At 44.0% G+C, this 20,577-nt stretch overlaps 1 protein-coding gene across 2 annotated transcripts in view; it reads right to left on the bottom strand.

Moving 5' to 3' along the window:
• MATN2 (matrilin 2) overlaps positions 1 to 20,577 on the bottom strand; it is a 165,337-nt gene that overhangs the window by 102,731 nt on the left and 42,029 nt on the right. For both annotated transcript variants that reach the window (XM_068237705.1, XM_068237704.1), the window contains exon 2: positions 5,986 to 6,102. In XM_068237705.1, coding sequence (XP_068093806.1) covers positions 5,986 to 6,100 — 115 coding nt within the window. In that variant the 5' untranslated portion in view covers positions 6,101 to 6,102. The remainder of the gene's footprint in view (positions 1 to 5,985; positions 6,103 to 20,577) is intronic.

Genomic DNA, 20,577 nt, shown 5'->3' with positions numbered 1-20,577 from the left:
TATTACCCACGCACAAAAAGCACAATTTGTGGCGAAAGGCAAAGAAACCCCCCAAAGTATAGATCATTCAGGTGTGATAAGCAGCGACAAAGTTATGGCCAAATGAATGGGAGGAGCGCTGACAGGTGAAAACGGCTCCTGGCAGTAAGGGTAAAATGGCCTGACGGGGAAGTGGTTAAACACTACTGACCACAAAATTCATCAGGACTTCCAGGCAACAGGCATAGTTCAAAAAGGAAATAAATATGGCCACCTCCATATGTCTCTCACATCGGGTTCCTTTTAAAAACACAGCCCTGCATGTTTCATGCAACCAAGGATTTCTAGTGAGTGACATCGCTTCCCATGAGCATGCTGGCCTGTGAGCTGGAATTAAATATCACTCTGCAGCGACTGCATGTATCCAAATATAATCTGTATTCTACAAGTTTGTGCAGAAACCATCTGTGCCACATTATAACTAATTACATCGCCATCATCTCTGGAACAGTTTTTTATTCAGATAAAGATCAGAACTCCCAAGATTCAGCTCATACAAATCTGCAGAGCAAGAGAGAAATGATAGAAGCACATATTACAGAGATTATAGAGAATTACAGGGGTTTAGTGGAAGTTATTATTCTTCATAGATCAGACGCTTCAGGAAGCTAAATGCATTTTTTTCTGTGGGAAAAATCAAGTGATTTTTTTAATTGTTTATTTCACTCGGCAGTAAATATTAACATAAACCCAGATCCAAATGTGTATTGAGGCTGCAAACTAAGCCCACCCCTTCCTGCCTTACTATGGTGCTTCTATTGGCCAACTGTCACCACTTCCTGTCATGTGATAATAGTGACAGAATTGGTGTGCACCATTCTTAGATTAGCCCAGTATAGGCCTTTTAGAAAGAGAAAGAAACCTGCAGGTCCTTGTGTGGTGAACATTTGAGAAAGACACCTGTTTAAAAGGGTGCAGGAATAGCGGTAGTAGAATATCTGTAAATGCATCTGTAATATTTACAATATTTCACTATGACCTAACTCTAACTCTCCTTACTTTCACACAACACCCTCCACTGGTGGTACTTAACCTTAAAGTAAACCTCCAGACTAAAAATCTACTCAGCAGCACTGAAAAGACTTAGGGCCATATGCAATTCACTTTTTCACCTGAGTTATCTCCTAGGAGATAATTTTCATTTTCTCTTTAAACTAAATTTTCAGCATTTTACAATTGAAAAAGTACCCAAATGTTGGTGAAATAGTACTATCAAATTCATATTGAGTATTTTCTTGCTTGCTGGTAGCTTAAAAGGCATTTTATGAGAAGTTGTGAAAATATCACCTTGGAGAAAACTCAGGTGAAAAAGGGAATTGCATATGGGCCTTGGTGTCTCTTACACTGTGCAATAGTACCTGCCGGCCACAGAGCTATTTCAAATGTTGTGGGGAGTCCAGTGCGGTAAGAGGTCCATCAAACCCCTCGTAAAAGTTCCAATCAATCGTACAATCCACATAGGACTCGACCCTCCATGGATGATTCAACTGGTATTTATTGCATTCATTAGCGGTGATATAGCACACTGAAAGCACAACGTTTCGGGCAGAGGCCCTTTCTCAAGTGCTCAATCATCTGGTACAAACACTATGCAATATATAAACACACATTAACACGCCACACCCACTTAATTGGGGGGCGGGCACTATCTTAAGATTCATTAACCCTTCCAGGGCTAGAAAGCAGCAAAGACATAGATAGAAAACATCTATAGAAAGCATCTAAGACTGAAGTCTTCATTAAGGCCATAAGGTGACTGTGTCCCCAGCTTCTCCATCCACCAGGCCTCTCGTCTAAGTAAAATGGTTCTATGGTCGCAACCCTCAGGGAAACGCACCACCTCTAAAATCAGCCATCTGAGCTGAACTACACTATGGTTGAATTCTTTAATGTGTGTTTATATATTGCATAGTGTTTGTACCAGATGATTGAGCACTTGAGAAAGGGCCTCTGCCCGAAACGTTGTGCTTTCAGTGTGCTATATCACCGCTAATGAATGCAATAAATACCAGTTGAATCATCCATGGAGGGTCGAGTCCTATGTGGATTGTACGATTCCTTGGTGTCTCTTAAACAGTTTCACAGCATCAGAACATTGTTTTTCTTACCCAAGCCTTATTTTTAGCTACACAAAAGAAAACTGCCCGGGCATTTTTCCCCTGATGCTGTGAAAAGCATGATGGGATTTCGGATGTTGTTGTTCTCGTTCTGCTGTTTTGGTGCAATTTTTTTTTTAAATTTTGAATTTAGGATTTGAAGCCCAGCGTGTACAGCTGGGAGGGGTGATCAAGACACAGGACAGTTGGAACTGTGTATCATGCTCCCTGTCACCTCCTTTCAACCAAGAAGATGGCTGCCCCCATGAAAAAGATGGCTGCCCCCATGAAAAAGATGGCTGCCCCATGAAATCACAAACATTTGCCCGTTCTTTTAAAACAGGGTGGGTAAGAAATTATATTACCTACCTATTTTAATTAACATAACTAATGTAACTTAATGACAGTATGTTTGTATAGGCTGAAGTTCCCCTTTAAACCCTATCTCCGCTTCCCCTCGCCGCGGGTACCTAACTTTAACCCCTGCACAGTTGCACCTAACCTTAAAACCCCCCATGCCTAACTTTAATAACCCCCATAACCTGAACCCTCCATATCCTGTTTAAAAGGTACCCACTACAATAGTGGGCACTGGGGCCACTTGCTCGTATGCCTGGAACACAATATCCCATTAGATTCACGGTCAAATCAATAATTTCTGACAGATCTGATCTCATTTCCAGTTCTTTTTCTGCTCAATATTGTATAGAATTGATTGTAAAATCGGTCAGAAATCAGATTGGACCTTCTAGAAATGATCGATTCGACCTTCAATCTCACAGGAAATTGCATGGCGTGTACCAGGCATTATAGCAGTCACACTTTTAAGACGTGTCTTGCACCCTTTTGAACTGCTCCTCTTGTGGTGGTGGGATTTATAGTTAGATAACAGTTTCCTTGCATTCATTGTTGGTCAATCGAAATTGAAATGCAATGTGTTGAATAGGGTGGATGACACCATCCATCAATAGAGAAATTATCCATAAAGCCGGTATCCAATTAAGATCAATCAGAAACCAATATTTCAAGACAAGGCAGGGTCTCTTTATCAAGGAAAATCGCTGAAAGGCATTAACCTACAATAACAGCAGCAATTCCCTGTGCGAGGTCTGGTGTTCTGAAGGCCTGTTTGAATCTGTACACTTGCCATACAGGTAGGTATGCTGTTGTTTAACTTAGGTTTCATATTATTAACCAAAAAGGGCAATTAAGTAGGATGAGTACAAGAGCTCTTTAATAATTGGATGTATAGAACTGAATGGAAAGCTTTTTCTTAACAAAAGTGGAAATTCAAGGTGCCCAAGTTACAAGTGCCACTGTTTAAAGTGTACCTGAGATGAACAAACAAAATAATTTTTACTTACTTGGGACTTCTTCCAGCCCTCGGTAGTCCGTCTGCTCCATCAATATTCTACTGGTAACCTCCAATGTGCTGCTCTCAGCCCCATCAGCCAAGTCACGGATTACTGAGCCTGCACAGTCCTACCCATGCGCACTACCTAATTGTGCTCCAGTGGCCAGGAGCGCTCTGTGCATGCGCAGTTTGTTAAGTTTGTAACTGCCTAATGGGAGCGGGAGGGAGGAGGCATGACGAATGCAGGATTCACAGTGGCACATCAAGAAGGCAGATGGACTACAGGAGGCTGATGGAAGCTCCAGGTCAGTAAAAATACTTCTCTCTTTTTTTTTTAAACATTAGTTTTTATTTGCCAAAAAGATATACATATAGGAGCATTCAAAGGGTAATACAAATTTGCCATTACTTTGGTATTAGAATGCTATTAGGCAGAATAGATGTTAGTTGCAAACATTATGTAAATTTTTCAAACACAAACAAATCAATAACTAAGAACATTATCTGTTGCTCTATTGGATATGAGGTTCCATGTACTCCAGCAGCGTCTCAGGTTTGCTTTAAGCACAGCTGAATTTTTAATTCCTCAAAAATTCTGAAAAAGCAATGTGGTTGTTCATTTAAATAAGGGGAGGGGTGTTATGATGTCATCACACGCTGCTCAGCTCCACAAGCACACAAGGGTGTGTCTGAGATTAGACTTGGGGAACATAACAGTCGAAATAACAAAAACAGCACATCGCAGTCACCGGCAAAACTGGAGCGGATCACACATGACAAATAGATTGTCTATCAACCTGCCAGGGGCGTAACTACAAATCATGGGGACCACCAGCAAAACTTTGATTGTTCACACCCCTTCCCTTGCCTCCCCTCACAGTCTGGGGGCCTATCTTACAAGGGTCATAAAACAAGTGTGGCCATCAGTGGCGTAGCTATGAATCTCAGGGCCCGGGTGCGAGTTTTACATTGGGGCCCCCCAAGAACTCTATACGTAGCAATTGATACGGCGCAACAAAACCTGCCAAGGTCATCTACAGTGTCAGAGGTGCCAGAAGGGGATGGGGAACTGCTTGTTAATGATTACTACCATTCAAAGCATCTATAGAAGTGATCATTACCAACACAGGACCAATAAACAGCTTATACTTTGGTTTAGGAAGGGCTCCATGGGGCCCCTCTGGCCCAAGGGCCCCGATGCGGTCGCTACCTCTGCAACCCCTATTGCTACGCCCCTGGTGGCCATCAGGATCTTCACAACTATAACATGTCTGGCCACAAAAACACCTGGTCTGAAAAATCAGATAAAAGAAAGGTTAGAAGTTGACCCCTCCCCCCCCCCAGGACCCCAGTTGCAGGGGCAGTTTCCCCCTAGTTACACCCCTTGCAACCCAACCTCGAAAAAAGCAGATCCAACGCTACACTCTGCAGTTGGTTTTACAAACCCTTAGCAATCCCGGAGAAAAAAAAACTGCAGATTTTTAAAATGTAACAGCGAGTGCGTGTAAAGCAAAAACACGCAAGTGACACCCACACTTAAAATGTTAAAAATATTTGGAGTACTGCCGTGACTTATACGCAGAGTTCAGCTGTAAGCAGTGTATCTGTGAATGATGTTTTACACCTGGCAGGACAGCCAGTTGCAATTAGCCCGCTGGCTCAGTTTATGTTTGTACAGAAGCTGAAACGGATCCAATGAATTTCGGCATCTATGAGTGCCATCATAAACACTGGAATGCTGGACTGATACCATGATTTGCTTATCGCTGCCTGCACACGGCTTTTCCTGCCTCCCCAAACTGCTGGAAACTCTCAGCTTTAAAGAGGAGCGGAGGTTATATATAGATGTAATCGGCTCATTACTGAATTCCACGTACAAATAGGAAGCCAGTAAAAACTCAAAAAGAAAACGTTGGAAGAGCCTGACTTAGGAGTGCTGCTATTCATAAAAGGCTTTGCAAGCCCTTCATGATTCTCATGTAGGGAGTTTATTACAGGACACCTGAAGTCAGGAAAAAAAGGTATTCATTATTTCAATAGAACTTTCTTTTTTTGGGCAAGCGCGGTTCAGAACTCGCAGGTGTCTTGTTCAAAGGCGCTCATGTCCGGACACTTCCTTGAAAAGGATTTGACTGATGAGCCACTCAAATATAGTAAAGGGCAAGAATGGGGAAGAGGAGGAACCCAGAAGACAACACATAGGAGTAAGAGTAAAGCTCTGTACACCTACTAGATGAAACTTGTCCTAGGCGAGCAATAATGATCGCCTATGCCCAGAATCCAGCATGTGTACAGCATTTCCCAACCTCTTTTAACTGCTCAGCCAGCAATGTGTCTTGGTGGATTGCTTTGGCCGAGCTACCGCTGAGAGCATTGTTCTCCTCACTTAGCCGCCTCTCATGTCCATTCCTGCGATGCTAAATTGGCCCTCCACCCACCACCCTGTATAGAAACAGAACACGTTGCTTACTTGCAGGCAAGAGTTGTTCTACTTACTTAAACGATTAGCTTGAATTTCAGCCTGAGTTTTTCCACCTGTCTGTCGCTTCTCCAGCGCCTCTGCAGCCAGGAACAGGACTGGGAGCACAATGCACACATTCACGAGAGCCATGCCTAAAATGCATCAAAAGAAATTCAGTTTTACCATTGAAAAAAAATAACAAAAACAAGATGTGTAGTTACATTGTTTAAATTTCTTTTTAATTTAAGGTTTACAATCATTTTTTCTGATTGATTGTTACATCTTAAAAAAATCTGACCACTGTACCACACAAGTGTATTCAATTTTTCCCCAATTATGAAAAAAATGATAAACATTTTTCATAAAAATTGATCAGAAAAATCCACCACTCCTGATCGACTTATATCAAATAAAAACGGACAATCCATTTGGATTTCTTGCTTAAATAAAAAAAAAAAAAAAGAGACACACAGGATCAGCAGGTCCGCCTGACAATTGGCATAGTTCCCAAAAACAATACAAATATCAGCACAAGCAGTATACTCCAAAAGGCATGCAGTCATAGTGATTGCTCCTTAACAACAGTTCAATATTCAATTCCAAGATTCAGCGCACAGAGTTCATTAGGATAAGGAATTTTCCCTACTAGTGCCTCAGCATCTCACAAGTGCCCCCCACCTGGGATATTGCTATGCTTACTGCAACTCGATAACCAAAATGACAAGGTCTTATAGCATGTGTTCCAAAGTCCCAATGTGCATAGGGATGAGGTTGATGAAAAAATCCAGCTTCCTAAGGGTGCGTGCAGGGGTGGCATCTCCTTCTCACCCTACCGGTTTTGCATTTGCTTCATCAGGGCATCCCCAATGTCTCAGGTACAAAGGCATTTTTAATTGAGTAAGCTGTACTTGGTTTGTTTCATTAATCTCTTCCCTATGCCCATTGGGACTACTGCATTGGAGAATATGATGATAATGACAGTGTGGAGAAACCTTTTGGAGAATTGCTAGCCCCTGTGGAGAAAAACACTTGTTATAAGACCTTGCCATATGGGTCAGCCGAGTTGCGGTAAGTACTGCATACCATAGCAATATCCCAGGTGGTGGGCACTCGTGACTTGCTGAAGCACTAGACAAGACAAAAACAAGGCAAATAACATTTATATCGCGCTTTTCTCCTGGCGGACTCAAAGCGCCAGAGCTGCAGCCACTAGGACACACTCTATAGACTGTGCACTGGAATTGGTGCTGGCTGGGTGCTGGCTTACTGAACAGGCAGAGCCGAGATTCGAACCCTGGTCTCCTGTGTCAAAAGCAGAGTCCTTAAAGTGATCTAAGCAGCTCTTGGCTTCAAATAGCTGAAAGGGCTGCCATGTTTCAGGAGTTCAAAAACTCCTGCTGCTTTTACAATGTCTTATCCAGGCTAGGTGTGAAATTCTTCAAGTGCATCTTATGTTTTCTGTTTGAAGTACAATGGGGAAGGCTCAGGGTTTGTTTGTGGTCAATTAAGTCCAATGAGGTGATTTTTTATCAGCCTTCCATCATCTGTTGATCTCCTCTGCAGGTCCTTTCATGGACACAAGAAGTGTGTTTTTTAACCCTTAAATGTAAAAAGATGAGGTAAAACAAAAGGTTTTTTTTAATAATAAACCACATTTTTAGAATGCATTTTTAATTTGCTATAGAGCTCCACTGGGTGTTAAAAATGATGCTTGGTTCACTTTAACCATTACACCATCCAGCCACTAGTGGTGGAAATCCACTTGTCTTATCCTAAAGGACTGTGCACTGGAATTGCATTGGCATAGTTTAAAACAAACTAAATATGGCAGCATTATTATCCCTCTTGTTACTTTAAGCACAGGGGTCCTTATTTAAAGTGTACCTGAAGTGACACATAACACAGTATAAACGTGTATGTCCCAGTCCTTTTAGTTTAGTTCCTTTTTTTTCTCTTACTCTGAGGGTTCTGAATCCAGAGCTCTACATGACAATTTCTCTGAAGTCACACTGCAGTCAGACTGTGTGGTAACTTTTACAGGTAAGTAATTATGAGGTTGTAAAACTCTGCATGGCTGACAAAACACATCTGAGTGCGGGAAACAGAATAATAATGCCAACATTTATATAGCGATTTTCTTCTGTCAGACACAAAGCACTTGAGAGCTGCAGCCAATAAGGGTGCACCCAACAGGCCACCCTGAGCAATAGGGAGTCTTGTCCCGGAACTCATTGCTGAATAGGAACTGGTTGCAGCCAAGATTCAAAACAAACCAGGTCTCTAGTGTCAAAGGTGGTGTGTGTAACCAATACACCATATAACCACCTCAATAAATTAAAAAGTTCCATATTTGTCCATACAGGAGCAGAAGAACATAAAAAAAAACCCTTCCCTCAGGTACCTGACACAGTAAAAACTTTAAAGGACATCCGAGGTAAAGCAACTATATTCAGCTTTACTTACCTGGGGCTTTGTCCTGCCCCTAGAACTCTGAGCGTCTCTCGATGTAGCTCCGGTATTTTCCTGGGTCCTGCTGTCAATGCTGTAATGGATCAGCGTTGGCTTCTGCACATGGGTAGCTCTCCCAGCGACGGAAGCGTGGTCATGAGCGACGCGCATGCGCCTAAGCATGTGCAGAAGATGTCGTCCTGGACGAATCACTGATTCTTACGAGGCTTGACAGCGGGACCCAGGAGGAGGAGGAACTGCTGAGCAGGACTACCAAAGTGAAGCCTTATACATTTATGTAATCTCTGAATTCCTTTAACGGTAGATTCTAACCTTTTCCTATTTATAATTAAAACTATAGATACAATTGATCAGTTTTACTCCAGGTAATCTGCAAGCCTATCTGTCTTCAGTCTGCATTCTGGTTGTCCTCATCTAACCCCAATTTTCCATTCATTAATTCTGCTGGAACCTAAATTTAAACTCAAGTCAAACTACTGAGGCCCAAAGTATAACATGACAGCCAATTACTTTAACTTATTTTTTTATCAGGAAGTAAAAATGGCAGCCTCCATATTTCGCTCACTACAAGTTTCCTTTAAGGTTGTAATAAGAACACAGCCAGATGTTTGGCAAATCTTTTTGGAAGAGGTGAACTTGTCTGTTAACAACAAAGGAAAAAGCTTCAGAGGTTTGGTAAATCTGAATGTGCAGAATATCACAAGCTGTGAGACCTCGCTGTTCACATTATCTCCTGCTAGCATAGAAATAAGGGTCAGAGTATTTTCACAAATGTACATCATTGGGAAGTGTATGTGTAACATATGCAGATTCAGTCCCAGGCTTACCCTACACAATAATACAGTTATAAGAATGACTGATGTTGCCTCTGTGAAGGGATCTGAGAACCCCTGAGCTGCTCGTTGCTTCCATGTGTTCTCCCTTACAAGCAGTCTGCACAGGATTGGATTTCTGGAAAGGCCAAAAAGGCAGAGGCCTTGGGTGACTCTGCTCAAGGGGCGGATGGACATGGAACAGTAAGTGCTGTATATGAATGAAGAGTCTGAAAATGGGGAGAAACACATGGAAGAGAGGAGCTGCTGCCAAAGACAGCTGTACACGGATGTTACACATGGAATGGGGCTGCACATGGAATGGGGGGAGGGAAGCTGCACATGGAGGGAAAGCCCTAAGTTGGCCTAGGGGCAGAAAAAGCATAATTCCAGTCTTGAGTCTGTACACCAAACACTGATGTGAGGCAGTCTGCTGGGCTGTCAGCAGGTCCGGATTTACCTCACAAGAGCCTATAGGCACAGATGTCCTGGCACCTTAGACTTTGCCCTCCAGGACCCTACACACCCCCATTATACTGCACTGCTGTCACTTCTCCCTTACTTCCCTTGCTGTCATAGGTGCCCCTTAGTATAAGGTAGCTAGAACTACCCTCAATATTATGTAGCTAGAGGTGCCCCTAAGTATAAGTTAGCTAGAGGAACCTCAGTATTAAGTAGCTAGATGTTCCCTTTACTAAAGGGAGATCCCGTAAGTGAAATGCTGAGTGAATAACCTCTCATTTACACTCTCATCAGGACTCTGCATAGGCAAGGAGGGAGCGAGGCGCTCAGGGAGGGGAATTAGCCGCCTTTCCCTCATCAGGCGCCTGTAGGCACGTGCCTACAGTGCCTTATGGTAAATCCGGCCCTGGCTGTCAGCATCCCTAAGCCTCTCCCTGTTTACGCCAAATCGCCCACTGCTATCTGTTGCTGGGTGTAACAGCACTACAGCTCAGAGGGATAACTTATAGATTGTGAGGCATAATTATGAGTATCCTGGATTGTATCTTGGTTTATAAGCTGATATCAGTACAGAGGTATGATTGATGACAGCCATGCAAAAATCTCTCTTTTCCAGATACTTCTTACGGCTGATTCACATTCTCACCACCAGGAGATTGGTGAATGGTGGATCTGCCATTATCACTGCCGGTAAAGGATTGATCTATTGCTTTCCATGTGCTAACCATGTAAAAGATAATTTCGCCTGTGCAGCACATTACATCATGCAGGCTGTCAGTGGAAGTACAGTTAATAAATCTACCATGGGTCATAAAAAAATGTAGCCCATATGGGCTTTGGTCTTAAGCTGGATACCCACCTGCAGATCAGGGCCAGATTGGGGATCTCCGCTGACGAACGATTATGCCCCTAATCCATCTGGCCAAAGCTGTGTCATTTGCGGTGTTGGAAACGATCAATCGCGTAAACGATTGTTTACACAATCATGGCAAAATCTGGTAATCAGAAAGATCCTCAACCTCAATGACTTAATCGGACATGTCGGTCATTCAAAAACGATCACAATGGGTGGCGTCCGTCAAACATTGTTTAACAAATTTTCATTGAACGATATTGCGCTATATCGAGACAAAAATCACTTGCAAAAATCATATAGTGGCTATGGACCTTTAGCAATGACCAAGTCATCTTGCACAGATAATTGTAGGCACCACCTTCAACAACTGTCCTCTGAATTTGTCAGATACAATGAGCTGCCTTTTGGCCATTCTTGCCTCATTGCTGATGGGTGGTAGATCCTTTCTATACAGCTTCCCATAATCCCAGTAGTTTAGCTGAAAGTACAAGTAATACAGTAATAGTATAACGCCCATTTAAAATAACAGATTTGTATATGCTGGATAAGAACAAATGAGTGTTTAAATAGTGCAAATTGGTATAGTATAAAACATAACTGTTAATTAGTGGTATGAAAAAATATAAATGGACAGAGGTTGGATAAAACACAGTTGCCAGTACATCACAATGGTCTCCAGTGAGTGCTGCTGACGCAGAGTGAAAAGTTACAAAATAGAAAATGGATCAAGAAATGATTGACACTCGCTGTGCAGTTTGTTCACGTTGTTTGATCCTTGTGAGCCTGCAGGTCAGCATCTTTACTGCTAACAGGCATTACCAAAATACAGACAGCACCAACTGCCCTTATCTATTAACATACCCACTAACAATGTGATAGGCTAAAAGGTTTTTTTTTTCTTTTATAAAGCGTACTTGGCGGTTGGCAACAGCCATTATTTCCCATAATACAACAAGGCTCACCAGAAAAAGCATTAAGATGAAATGGGGCCCAAGGCAAGGTACTAGCCTACGCTTCATTCTATGGTCTTTTTGTAATTTGAGGTGGGAGCGTAGTCAGAGAAAGCGGCAGCTGGGCCTCTTGATTCCCACTAGGCCCCAGGCAGTTGCCTAGGTTGCCTTGTGGCTCATCCTGCCATAAGGTTCCCAGACAGGAAACTGTCAAGGCCATGACCCAAACATCACACTGAGGGAGGAGTTTTACCTCAATATCAGCCATATAGACATCCCTGAGGCCTATTCGAGAAAAGGTAAAGATTCCTTGTGGGAAAGTGAGTATTGGTTACTGATTAAGATGAAGTTCAAACCTGGGTTAAAGTTCCTCTTTAAGGTCATTAAGACAGTTTTCAGTTGTAGAAAGTGCAGAACATGGAGTAGCCGCACTGAACTCCCAAATCCACAGCTGTAATACTCATCCCAACTAAAAGCTTCAGCAGACAGCTCAGCACACAGATGACATAATAATCCGACAGCCAGACTTCTCTGCCCCCGAGTAAAAGGCAAACTCCGACAACCTTCCTCCTTTTCACACGTTTTCCTGAGCTGCGTTCAGCCTCGCACCTACTTAAGGGCGCACTCTCCAACCCCTGCAGACTTTAAATGGATGGAGTGAGTCTGAGGAAAAGCAATCTCAGATTACAGGCAGAGAGAGTGATATTTGTCTGTTAATGAGGTTGTTAAACCCAGGAGCTCCTCAGACAGTCTAAATCAAGTCAGCGCTGGCTGAGTAATCCTTCCTGAATGATTTGGCAGAAGCCTTTTTCCAAAAGAATAGCCCTCCAATCATTTCACAAGAAGTGGCAGCTTCTGCCACAACCTGAACATTAGGTGTCTACAGCCAATAAAGTAGGGGTGTCATACTCAATTACAAAGATCTAAAAAAAGCTACGTACTCACCATCCGACAGGCCCAGCGATGTCCCCTTGACGAGGGTCGTTAAGCGATGCTTCTTCCAGCTCACGATGTCACGCGACTACACGACGGGCGCGAATGTGAAGTAAGCGATCGCGGTACTTTGCACGCAGTCGCCGGGGATCTTAACGATCTGATTGCTCAATGATGCACGATTGCCGTGGGGGGGCAACATCGTTTAACATGATGTTAACTGATTTTCCCTGACATTGCGGCAAATATCGCCTCATGGGTACGAGGTTTAAGTTTTATATCCAATTTGCATTCCAGGGTTTTTACGGCATATGTTCTTAAAAATTTTGACACTTCAGCTGTGTCGCTGATCATTTTTATACTTTTTTTTATCACTTATGATTCATCGTCCCATGAATCAGCATATCCAGTATATAGGATTCTCTATAAAGGTAGTCTTCATTAGTAGGATTATAGCATACCTCTGCTGCTAAACTACATGTTCCTTACCGAACGCTGACCTTAAAGGGAACCAGAAGTGAGAGGAATATAGAGGCTGCCATATTTATTTGCTTTTACACAATACCAGTAGCCTGGCAGTCCTGCTTATCTTTCTGGCATTAGTAGTGTCTGAATCACACACCTGAAAAAAAAGTATGCAGCTAATCTTGTCAGATTTTTGTCAGAAACAGCTGGTCTGCTGCATGCTTGTTCAGGGTATATGGCTAAAAGTATAATGCTGGATAAACACGTTGCGTTTTCCCGTGCGATTCGCGGGATCGATTCCGTCGATTCTATTATTTCCAACATGTTCGATCCTGTTTTGATGGATACAGCCGTCGATTTTGCATATTAAGTATGCAAAATCGATGGCTGTATCCATCGAAACACGATCTAACATGTTGGAAATAATCGAATCGACGGAATCGATCCCGCGAATTGCACATTCATTCAATATGAATCGCTCCAAAAATGCTACATGCAGCGCATTTGCAATTTGTAAAAAATCCCAACGCTAGTGTGGGAACGCCTTCATAGGGTTGCATTAGCCAAGCGCTTTTCAAAACATGGGCAGTTTGAAAAGTGCTCTTGGGGCTTGATTCACTAAACCGTGATAACTCAACTATCACACCTTATCAAAGATATCACACCTTATCAAAGGTAACATGCCTTATCAGAGTAGCATAGCAAGCACTACCAACCCTCAGGGGCTCAGGGCAGGACAAATGCCATTGCAGGCATAAGTTCGAAGCACTCGCTATGTGATAAGGCGTGTTAACTTTAACCACTTCACCACTGAGGGGTTTTACCCCTTGAGCACCAGAGCAATTTTCACCTTTTAGCGCTCCTTCCATTCATTCGTCTATAACTTTACCATTACTTATCACAATGAAATGAACTATATCTTGTTTTTTTCGCCACCAATTAGGCTTTCTGTAGGTGGGACATTATGCCAAGAATTATTTTATTCTAAATGTGTTTTAATGGAAAAATAGGAAAAAATGTGGGAAAAAATCATTATTTTTCAGTTTTCGGCCATTATAGTTTTTAAATAATGTATGCTACTGTAATTAAAATCCATGAAATTTATTTGCCCATTTGTCCCGGTTATAAAACCGTTTAAAGTATGTCCCTATCACAATGTTTGGCACCAATATTTTATTTGGAAATAAAGGTGCATTTTTTCCAGTTTTGCATCCATCCCTAATTAGTTACAAGCCCATAGTTTATAAAGTAACAGTGTTATACCCTCTTGACATAAATATTTAAAGAGTTCAGTCCCTAAGGTAACTATGTATGTATTTTTTTTATTGTATTTTTTTTTTCCTTTTTATTACAAAAATAAAAATAAAAAAATGGGCAGTGTGGGAGGTAATGAGTTAATTTATAATGTAACACTGTGTATTTATATATGAAAAATGTTTTTGGGTGTAGTTTTACTATTTGGCCACAAGATGGCCACAGTAATTTTTTGTGCAAGCGTCCTGTAAGCGTAGGACGTACGCTTACAGGAAGTGCAATGAGGCTGGGAAAATCACAATGATCGCGCTGCTTCTCATAGAAGCAGCCGATCATTGCTGGGGGGCTTAGACCAACGTACGGGAATAGTTTTTCCCATTCATTGATCTCCGGGCGAGTGGGCGGCGGCGTGCACAAGCGCGCACGAGCGAGCGGGAGAACGGACAGCGGCGGGGGGTGCGTGTATCTACGCCCCTGGTGGGGAAAGGGTGTTAAAAGGGGCGTAGATACATGCGCCCGCAGTGGTAAAGTGGTTAAGGTGTGATATATTTGATAAGGTGTGATATTTGAGTTATCACAGTTTAGTGAATCAAGCCCATGGTGTGAACCAGCCCTACGGCATATTTCAATGGAAGCCGAGTAACTTATCTGTATGTTTTTGAATGTGGCTATGCCCACACAGGGTGAGCATACAAACTCCATGCAGATGATGTCCGGGTCCAGATTCGAACTGTGGTCCTGGTGCTGCAAGGAAAGTGTGCTATCCACTAACAACACCATGCCACATATAAAAATAATGTGCAGTTTAACCACTTGAGGACCGCCCCCAGCCGATGGGCGGCGGCAAAGTCCGGCCCAAACGACCGCAATACGCCCATCGGCGGGGGCGGCTGCGGGAGTGGCTATGCGGCGATCGCGTCATTCGTGACGCGATCAGCCGCCGGGGACTCGCTCCGCCCACCGCTCGTAGTAACCCGCCGGCCGTTCGGAAGCGCCCGGATCGCTGCTGCACATATGTATAATAGGCTTTGTAATGTATACAAAGCCTATTATACTGGCTGCCTCCTGCCCTGGTGGTCCCAGTGTCCGAGGGACCACCAGGGCAGGCTGCAGCCACCCTAGTCTGCACCCAAGCACACTGATTTCCCCCCCTGCCCCCTGATCGCCCACAGCACCCCTCAGACCCCCCCCTGCCCACCCCCCAGACCACTGTTTGCACCCAGTCACCCCCCTAATCACCCATCAATCACTCCCTGTCACTATCTGTCAACGCTATTTTTTTTTATCCCCCCCCCCTGCCCACTGCCCCCTCCTGATCACCCCCCCACCCCTCAGATTCTCCCCAGACCCCCCCCCCCCCGTGTACTGTATGCATCTATCCCCCCTGATCACCTGTCAATCACCCGTCAATCACCCGTCATTCACCCCCTGTCACTGCTACCCATCAATCAGCCCCTAACCTGCCCCTTGCGGGCAATCTGATCACCCACCCACACCAATAGATCGCCCGCAGATCCGACATCAGATCACCTCCCAAGTGCAGTGTTTACATCTCTTCTCTCCTCTAAACACCCACTAATTACCCATCAATCACCCATCAATCACCCCCTATCACCACCTGTCACTGTTACCCATCAGATTAGACCCTAATCTACCCCTTGCGGGCACCCAATCACCCGCCCACACGCTCAGATTGCCCTCAGACCCCCCCTTATCAATTCGCCAGTGCAATATTTACATCTGTTATTCCCTGTAATAACCCACTGATCACCTGTCAATCACCTATCAATCACCCCCTGTCACTGCCACCCATCAATCACCCCCTGTCACTGCCACCCATCAATCAGCCCCTAACCTGCCCCTTGCAGGCAATCTGATCACCCACCCACACCAATAGATTGCCCGCAGATCTGACATCAGATCACCTCCCAAGTGCAGTGTTTACATCTCTTCTCTCCTCTAAACACCCACTAATTACCCATCAATCACCCATCAATCACCCCCTATCACCACCTGTCACTGTTACCCATCAGATTAGACCCTAATCTACCCCTTGCGGGCACCCAATCACCCGCCCACACGCTCAGATTGCCCTCAGACCCCCCCCCCCTTATCAATTCGCCAGTGCAATATTTACATCTGTTATTCCCTGTAATAACCCACTGATCACCTGTCAATCACCTATCAATCACCCCCTGTCACTGCCACCCATCATGCACCCCCTGTCACTGCCACCCATCAATCAGCCCCTAACCTGCCCCTTGCGGGCAATCTGATCACCCACCCACACCAATAGATCGCCCGCAGATCCGACATCAGATCACCTCCCAAGTGCAGTGTTTACATCTCTTCTCTCCTCTAAACACCCACTAATTACCCATCAATCACCCCCTATCACCACCTGTCACTGTTACCCATCAGATTAGACCCTAATCTACCCCTTGCGGGCACCCAATCACCCGCCCACACGCTCAGATTGCCCTCAGACCCCCCCTTATCAATTCGCCAGTGCAATATTTACATCTGTTATTCCCTGTAATAACCCACTGATCACCTGTCAATCACCTATCAATCACCCCCTGTCACTGCCACCCATCAATCACCCCCTGTCACTGCCACCCATCAATCAGCCCCTAACCTGCCCCTTGCAGGCAATCTGATCACCCACCCACACCAATAGATTGCCCGCAGATCCGACATCAGATCACCTCCCAAGTGCAGTGTTTACATCTCTTCTCTCCTCTAAACTCCCACTAATTACCCATCAATCACCCATCAATCACCACCTGTCACTGTTACCCATCAGATTAGACCCTAATCTGCCCCTTGCGGGCACCCAATCACCCGCCCACACGCTCAGATTGCCCTCAGACCGACCCTTATCAATTCGCCAGTGCAATATTTACATCTGTTATTCCCTGCAATAACCCACTGATCACCTGTCAATCACCTATCAATCACCCCCTGTCACTGCCACCCATCAATCACCCCTAACCTGCCCCTTGCGGGCAATCTGATCACCCACCCACACCAATAGATCGCCCGCAGATCCGACATCAGATCACCTCCCAAGTGCAGTGTTTACATCTCTTCTCTCCTCTAAACACCCACTAATTACCCATCAATCACCCCCTATCACCACCTGTCACTGTTACCCATCAGATTAGACCCTAATCTGCCCCTTGCGGGCACCAAATCACCCGCCCACACGCTCAGATTGCCCTCAGACCCCCCCTTATCAATTCGCCAGTGCAATATTTACATCTGTTATTCCCTTTAATAACCCACTGATCACCTGTCAATCACCTATCAATCACCCCCTGTCACTGCCACCCATCAATCACCCCCTGTCACTGCCACCCATCAATCAGCCCCTAACCTGCCCCTTGCGGGCAATCTGATCACCCACCCACACCAATAGATCGCCCGCAGATCCGACATCAGATCACCTCCCAAGTGCAGTGTTTACATCTCTTCTCTCCTCTAAACACCCACTAATTACCAATCAATCACCCCCTATCACCACCTGTCACGGTTACCCATCAGATTAGACCCTAATCTGCCCCTTGCGGGCACCCAATCACCCGCCCACACCTCAGAACGTCCTCAGACCCCAGCCCTGATCACCTCGCTAGTGCATTGCTTGCATCTATTTCCCCCCTCTAATCACACCTTGAGACACCCATCAATCACCTCCTGTCACCCCCTAGCACACCTACCCATCAGATCAGGCCCTAATTTGCTCCGTGTGGGCTCCTGATCACTCGGCCAAACCCTCAGATCCCCCTCAGACCCCCTTCCGATCACCTCCCCAGTGCATTGATTGCATCTATTTTCCCCTCTAACCGCCCCCTGAGACACCCATCAATCACCTCCTGTCACCCCCCTAGCACTCCTATCCATCAGATCAGGCCCAAAACATCCTGTCATCTAAGAGGCCACCCTGCTTATGACCGGTTCCACAAAATTTGCCCCCTCATAGACCACCTGTCATCAAAATTTGCAGATGCTTATACCCCTGAACAGTCATTTTGAGAAATTTGGTTTCCAGACTACTCACAGTTTTGGGCGCGTAAAATGCCAGGGCAGTATAGGAACCCCACAAGTGACCCCATTTTAGAAAGAAGACACCCCAAGGTATTCTGTTAGGTGTATGATGAGTTCATAGAAGATTTTATTTTTTGTCAAAAGTTAGCGGAAATTGGATTTTTATTGTTTTTTTCACAAAGTGTCATTTTTCACTAACTTGTGACAAAAAAATAAAATCTTCTATGAACTCACCATACCCCTAACGGAATACCTTGGGGTGTCTTTTTTCTAAAATGGGGTCACTTGTGGGGTTCCTATACTGCCCTGGCATTTTAGGGGCCCTAAACCGTGAGGAGTAGTCTAGAAAACAAATGCCTCAAAATGACCTGTGAATAGGACGTTGGGCCCCTTAGCGCACCTAGGCTGCAAAAAAGTGTCACACATGTGGTATCGCCATACTCAGGAGAAGTAGTATAATGTGTTTTGTGGTGTATTTTTACACATACCCATGCTGGGTGGGAGAAATCTCTCTGTAAATGGACAATTGTGTGTAAAAAAAATCAAACAATTGTCATTTACAGAGATATTTCTCCCACCCAGCATGGGTATGTGTAAAAATACACCCCAAAACACATTATACTACTTCTCCTGAATACGGCGGTACCACACGTGTGGCACTTTTTTGCACCCTAAGTGCGCTAAGAGGCCCAAAGTCCAATGAGTACCTTTAGGATTTCACAGGTCATTTTGCGACATTTGGTTTCAAGACTACTCCTCACGGTTTAGGGCCCCTAAAATGCCAGGGCAGTATAGGAACCCCACAAATGACCCCATTTTAGAAAGAAGACACCCCAAGGTATTCCGTTAGGAGTATGGTGAGTTCATAGAACATTTAATTTTTTGTCACAAGTTAGCGGAAAATGACACTTTGTGAAAAAAAACAATTAAAATCAATTTCCGCTAACTTGTGACAAAAAAAAAAATCTTCTATGAACTCACCATCCTCCTAACGGAATACCTTGGGGTGTCTTCTTTCTAAAATGGGGTAATTTGTGGGGTTCCTATACTGTCCTGGCATTTTAGGGGCCCTAAACCGTGAGGAGTAGTCTTGAAACGAAATTTCTCAAAATGACCTGTGAAATCCTAAAGGTACTCATTGAACTTTGGGCCCCTTAGCGCAGTTAGGGTGCAAAAAAGTGCCACACATGTGGTATCGCCGTACTCAGGAGAAGTAGTATAATGTGTTTTGGGGTGTATTTTTCCACATACCCATGCTGAGTGGGAGAAATATCTCTATAAATAGACAATTGTGTGTAAAAAAAATAAAACAATTGTCATTTACAGAGATATTTCTCCCACCCAGCATGGGTATGTGTAAAAATACAACCAAAAACACATTATACTACTTCTCCTGAGTACGGCAATACCACATGTGTGGCACTTTTTTGCAGCCTAACTGCGCTAAGGGGCCAAAAGTCCAATGAGCATCTTTAGGCTTTACAGGGGTGCTTACAATTAGGCACCCCCCAAAATGCCAGGACAGTGAACACACCCCACAAATGACCCCATTTTGGAAAGTAGACACTTCAAGGTACTCAGAGAGGAGCATAGTGAGTCCGTGGCAGATTTCATTTTTTTTTTTGTCGCAAGTTAGAAGAAATGGAAACTTTTTTTTTTCTTTTTTTTGTCAGAAAGTGTCATTTTCCGCTAACTTGTGACAAAAAATAAAATCTTCTATGAACTCACCATGCCTCTCACTGAATACTTTGGGATGTCTTCTTTCCAAAATGGGGTCATTTGGGGGGTATTTGTACTATCCTGGAATTTTAGCCCCTCATCAAACCTGACAGGTGCACAGAAAAGTCAGAGATGCTTGAAAATGGGAAAATTCACTTTTGGCATAGTTTGTAAACGCTATAACTTTTACCCAATCCAATAAATATACACTGAATGTTTTTTTTTTTTATCAAAGACATGTAGCAGAATAACTTTCGCGCTCAAATGTATAGGAAATTTTACTTTATTTGAAAAATGTCAGCACAGCAAGTTAAAAAAGTCATTTTTTTGCCAAAATTCATGTCTTTTTTGATGAATATAATAAAAACTAAAACTCTCAGCAGCAATCAAATAGCAGCAAAAGAAAGCTGTATTAGTGACAAGAAAAGGAGGTAAAATTCCTTTAGGTGGTAGGTTGTATGACCGAGCAATAAACCGTGAAAGTTGCAGTGGTCTGAATGGAGAAAAAGGCTCTGGTCCTTAAAGGGACACTTAAGTCAAACAAAAAAAATGAGTTTTACTCACCTGGGGCTTCCAATAGCCCGCTGCAGCTGTCCGGTGCCCTCACCATCTCCTTCCGATCCTCCTGGCCCCGCCAGCAGCCACTTCCTGTTTCGGTGA

Source organism: Hyperolius riggenbachi, chromosome 5 (genome assembly GCF_040937935.1).
Source record: "Hyperolius riggenbachi isolate aHypRig1 chromosome 5, aHypRig1.pri, whole genome shotgun sequence".
In the NCBI taxonomy this organism is placed as follows: Eukaryota; Metazoa; Chordata; class Amphibia; order Anura; family Hyperoliidae; genus Hyperolius; species Hyperolius riggenbachi.
Note: the sequence above shows the minus strand (reverse complement) of the source record. Positions and strands in the feature narration are given on the sequence as shown.